Source organism: Chrysochloris asiatica, unplaced genomic scaffold (genome assembly GCF_000296735.1).
Source record: "Chrysochloris asiatica unplaced genomic scaffold, ChrAsi1.0 scaffold00061, whole genome shotgun sequence".
NCBI lineage: Eukaryota > Metazoa > Chordata > Mammalia > Afrosoricida > Chrysochloridae > Chrysochloris > Chrysochloris asiatica.
In genome coordinates this window covers 14,734,066-14,739,617 of record NW_006408579.1, presented here as the reverse complement: position 1 = coordinate 14,739,617, position 5,552 = coordinate 14,734,066, and the positions used below count along the sequence as shown (strand labels likewise).

The 5,552-nt window shown below is 37.8% G+C and overlaps 1 protein-coding gene across 1 annotated transcript in view; it reads right to left on the bottom strand.

Moving 5' to 3' along the window:
• Positions 1–5,019, bottom strand: part of BTLA (B and T lymphocyte associated) — a 12,149-nt gene extending 7,130 nt beyond the window's left edge. Inside the window, exons 1-3 of the mRNA XM_006864210.1 lie at positions 4,965–5,019; positions 1,390–1,533; positions 14–60 (exon numbers count right to left, since the gene is read on the bottom strand). Of these exons, the coding sequence (XP_006864272.1) occupies positions 14–60; positions 1,390–1,533; positions 4,965–5,019 (246 nt within the window). The remainder of the gene's footprint in view (positions 1–13; positions 61–1,389; positions 1,534–4,964) is intronic.
• Positions 5,020–5,552: the final 533 nt, after the last annotated feature.

Here is a 5,552-nt window from a genome sequence, read left to right as displayed (position 1 = left end):
ACATCATACATACCAAGTTAATTTCCCTTCCTGTTGAATCAAAGGACTTCTTTTGTTTCTCTGAAAGACACAAAAAAAGGAAAATAAGAAACCAAAAGGAATAAAGACCAATACAAAACCTTCTTTAATTCTCTCTAAATTGTGGTTTTGATTCTAGAATCAAATTGCTAAATTGAAATTCAGTGTTTAGAGTGATGTTGGCAGCGTCTCTACCCAAAGCCTTCCCCTCCTATGCCTTGCCAGTGATGCTATTTTTATTGGTTTATTTGCTGTACCACACAGCCTTTAGTTTGTGAAAATTCATGCTGGTCATTTTCTTCACTGGTTTATCATTTCTCATCTGAGATACTCTATGAAACATACAAGAGGATACAAGAGAATCCAGTTCATCACTTTAAAAAGGCTAGAAGTACTTTCACTGAGGACATCCCATGCCCAATGACAGAGACATTGTTGTACTGTCACCATCTTACCCCAAACCCCCTACTGCCTACTCTCTGATTCTCTTCTTGCCATTCTGAAAGAAATTCTAGTAGCCTCAAAAAAGATGATGAAACCTACAGAGAAATCATGAAAGAGCCCTGGAGTTGAAGATCCAGATTTGGGATTATAAAGGGGTTCCTCAGTATTCTGGAAGGTTTTTGGTTCCAGAAGTCCTCATCCAAAAATACCAGAAGTGCTTTTTCACAGACAAAGCTTTCTCTAAAGGCAGATAAATTGAGTGTTTCTATAGCTACACTTTGTGTTATGGAAAAGGAATGGAAAGAGATGGAAAAGAGCATAAAATGAAGAGATAGCTGAAGTGTTAGATTAAAATCCTTCACGCTCCTCTGCCTTACTGTGTATGAGTGGTTGTGAGGTTGAAGGAGATTTTACAAAAGCAGAAGGGAACTTGTATTAAAATATCACACACTTCCCATCCTAACTAAACATGCATTTTTCAAATGTGTTACTGTTGACTGAGGATGCATTTCAAGCATGTAGAAAGAACTGACAAAAAAAGGTGTAACTGTGGAAAAGAGGATGTATTCAAATCATAAATAGGCTAATTTGAGAGATCATTTCAACTTCTCTTTAAACCTCTTTAAGGCTTACAGACCTTCTTCTCATATGATCCTAAAATTAACACAAATTGAACAAGAAATTCCCGGCAATGTGCCTCCTTTTCAGGTCCCTGACCAGAAGACCATGCCATGGTCTTCCATGCCAGTTCCATGACTTGAGGATGTTTGAATTAATCCATCTGCTTATGAGTCACTACCCAGGAAATCATTATCCATGGTGTATCCCAGAAAAGCACAAAATAAAACAGCAGAAACCACATAAAAATCCATCAACCCACCCTAGGAATAGTGTGGGTACAGAGGGAAGAGGGAAAATGAAACCCACCTTGGTGCTTTCTCAGCGAACAAACCAGGCAAAAACAGGTAATGAAGAGTAGAGACAACCCCACAAAAGAAAGCAAACCATACAGGAGCCATTTCTGGTCTGCCATCTCATCCTTGGAGTGTGGTCCTGAAGCACTGGTTATATCTGAAATGTTTGTAAGTACTAAAGACAGTTAGGAACTCAAGCTACGTTAACATTTTCAAGGCCCTCTACATAGCCAGGGCCTCTGGATGGTACAAATGGTTAGGCTCCCCACTACCAACTGAAGGACTGGCAGTTCCAATCCACTCAAAGGCTATTCAGAAGAAAAGCCTAGCAATCTTCTTTCAAAAGATCTCAGCCTTTAAAACCCTATGGAGCACAGTTCTACTCTGCACTACATGGGCTACCAGAGTAGAAATCTATATGACAGCACCTGATTTTCTGCATTGTCAACACCTGAATGAAGGAAATTACAGGCAGATAGAGGCCTCCATTTTCCCTTCCAGGAAGCCTTTCTTGAGTACCCCAACTTCAGTGCCCTCACCCATTTCTTGCTTTATTTTAGCACATACGTGGTCCTGAATTATAATTTATTTTATGCAAAAGCCCTTTTTCAGGCTAAAACTAATCCTCTGTAGAGAGTATAATAGCTCTCAGAAATCACTTCACCAAATCCTTTCATTTATATTATTTTATTTCATTCTCATATTTATAATTTAAGAAAAGAAGGGGAGCCATTATTTATATCCAGTCCCATGAGTTGAGATGTATTTTATTGTTCTAAGACTGGCACAAAGTCATATAGCTAGCAAATGGCAGTTGGGTCTCAGTCAACATCTTTGTGATATTAAATCAAGTTCCTTCAATACAATGACCTTTTCTTGTCTGATAACTCATTGACATCCTGGGTATAAAGCTGGTACTCATCACAATTAAGCAATGTTAATATGCATTAAGCCCTGCTTGTCTACAGTAGGTTGTAACTTATTAGTAGGTCTGGTAGCATAGTGGTTATGAATCGGGCTGCTAATCTCAAGGTCAGCAGTTCAAAACTACCAGCGATTCCATGGAAGAAAGATGAGGCGGTCTGCTCCCGTAAAGATTTACAGCCTCAGAAAACCTTTGTAGGGTCACTATGAGTCAGAACCGACTCCATGGTACTTAAAAACAACAACCATAAAAATATGCTGTTGTCAAGTGCCGCCAAGTCAACACCAACTCATAGCAACCCTGTATAGGGTTTTCAAGGAGCAGCTGGTGGGTTTGAACTGCCTACCTTGTAGTTTACCTTCCAGTGCTTATCTTATAGCACCATAACAGAAATCCAAAAGATAATACAGTAGGTTAAAACAGCATTTTTTTTTTTTTAATGAAGCAGAGCAGAATAGAAAATATCAGAATGCATTATAAACACTAGAGCTGGGGCAATTTTGCCTCCCAGAGGACATTTTTGGATTTTTGGCAGTCACAAGATTGGAGAGTGGAGAGGGCTAGGATCTAGACAGTAAAGGCCAAGGATGATACCAAACACCCTGCATTGTATACGACAGCTTTCTCTCTACTTACATAATTTAGAGTTTCATAGAGTAAAATATAAATAGTACCAAGGTTGGGAAATCTTAGTTTAGAGGTAAATGTAACTCTGGGAAATTTTTGCTTTAGTTAATCACGTACGTGTATATTGTGGGTTAAAATATAAGATGCTTTTTTTTTTTTTTTAATTATGGGTTGCTGTTACATTGTATAATAACTACCAGACTAAGCTATTCTAGTACATGTATGGTTTACTTCTCTAGATTTTGATTTTGGAGCTGGACATAAGGTGGTTTGGTAATTCAGAGTGAAAGCAAATGTTGTGTCACCCGAGCTGCAGCTGCTGCCTGAGGGATGATTGGGCAGCCAAGTCATTGCCAAGCATGGCAGGCATAGCTGTCTAGGGGAGAGGCATGGATAAAAATAGGGACTAAGATAGGGATACAGAAAACCTAATACAAAGCAAAGCTACTTGATTAAAATCCAACTTTTATTGTCAGTTCTCCAACTGCCAAACAATCAAGTTTCCTTAATTGTATATGACTAGTTTAATACTTACTTAATATAAGGTGTTCTGAATTATTTTGAGTCCGTGCTGAAATAGAAAAACAAAATAAATATTGAAACTAGTTGTGAAAGCAAAAATGGTGTGCTGTCAGGCATATCCAAAGTTAGACTTCATCTCTGAGAAGACATGTGTTTGCACACTAACAATAATCCAACATGTCAATCCAAAGACAGTTTGCATAATTTGTGGATCATCACTTTGAAATTGAAAGCACAAATTAAATCCCTGGGTTCATTTTGAGTCTCATACTCAGCCTTCATCTGTACACTTTGATCTCTCTTCCCAATTCATTTATGCATTATGACACAATAATGTATGACACATTCTGGCACCTGAAATAACAACATTGAGCAGGTGCTTTGAATAAGCATGGAAGGTACAATGAGTGACATTCCTGGCACTCATTCTGAAACAATGATTATGTCTGTCTGCCCATTCACCCAACCTCCACCATCCTGCATAGATAATAACTGCCCTAACTTTGTAAAATCCTTAAACAAGGAGCAAGCAAAGGTTTGTTAAAGAAGATAGAATTCCAGAGACTGTCCCCCAGCTCTGTCAACTTATTGCTAGGGTCTTTGATTCACTCTAGAAAGCAATTTTCTTCATTTTTGATTTCCCAAGACTATCCAAGCCCCTACTCTGTCACATATCTGTTCTTATAAAAACTGAATCCTAATTTGACCATAAAAGGTAAAGGAGATACAAACCCAAGAAAATTCCCAGTACCCCTATAGAAAAATATTTCAGGGGAGAAAAGAAAATATTTTTTCTTTCAACACACATCCAAAATTTATTTATCAAGCATAGTCCTGGAACAAAATTCACATTTTCTACCAAATCACCAGCAGCTCCTTGGAAACCCTGTACAGGATCGTTATGTGTCAGAATCAACTTACCAGCACTTAACAACAACAAAAGACATCTCCATACATTACTATAGTACAAGGAAATACGTGATAAGTAAAAGACACGGGCTTAACTTTCATGAAAATTGATAGTAGCCCCTAAAGTTATCATGAAAGATTCCACTGAGAACTTGGAAAATGAGCTGCACTTCAAAAGAGAGCTAGATCTTTGAAAACTGGAGACAGCTAATAATATGTGTTACACAAGCAGAAAAAAAAGCCACAATGAAGACATGTCAGTGTTAAGTGGAGTATTTAGCCTGGAGTTCAGAAGTTCTGTATGGAATTCAGAAACAATCCAGAAAGGAAGATTGTGACACACTATGGAAGGTCAGAAATGCTTGTTAAAAGAAAAGCCAAACATGAGCACTGTGAATGCCTTAAAAGGGGATTTAGCAGAAGAATGGCATTATGATACACGAGTATTAGGAAGAGTATGTCTGAAATGTACAAAACAAATGAGGAATTACTAAAGACAGGCAATGACTTAAAATTGTTTAGAAGGAAGAGAATGATTATTTCTAGACACTGTTGTGTCATGTCCAACTCATAGTGACTCTATGTGCAACAGAATGAAACACTACCTGGCCATGCCACGCTCAAATCTGTTGCCATCTTTGAGCCCATTTTAGCAGTCATTTTGCCAATCCATCTCATTCAGGGTCTTCCTATTTTTACTGACCTATTTTACCAAATGAGATGTCCTTCTTCTGAGATTGGTCCCTCAGATATCATGCCCAAAATATTTGAGGCAAAGTCTCACCATCCTCACTTTCAAGAAGTATTCTAGTTGTACTTCCAAAACATATTTGTTTGTTCTTCTGATAGGCCATAATATATTCTATATTCTTCACAAATACCACAATTCAAAAGCATCAGTTCTTCTTGGGTCTTCCATATTTATTGTTCAGCTTTCACATGCATAAGAGGCTATTGAAAATACCATGGCTTGGGCCAAGTGGACCTTACAAAGTGAACTGACATCTTTGTTCTTGAATACTTTAAAGCGGTTGTTTGCTGCCGATTTGCCCAATGCAATATGTTATATAATTTCTTGACTGCTTTTTCATGAACATTGTGGATTCAAATAAAATGAAATACTTAACAACTTCAAAATCTTTTTTGCTTATCATGATGCTCAGTTGTGAGGGTTTTGTTTTCTTTATGCTGAG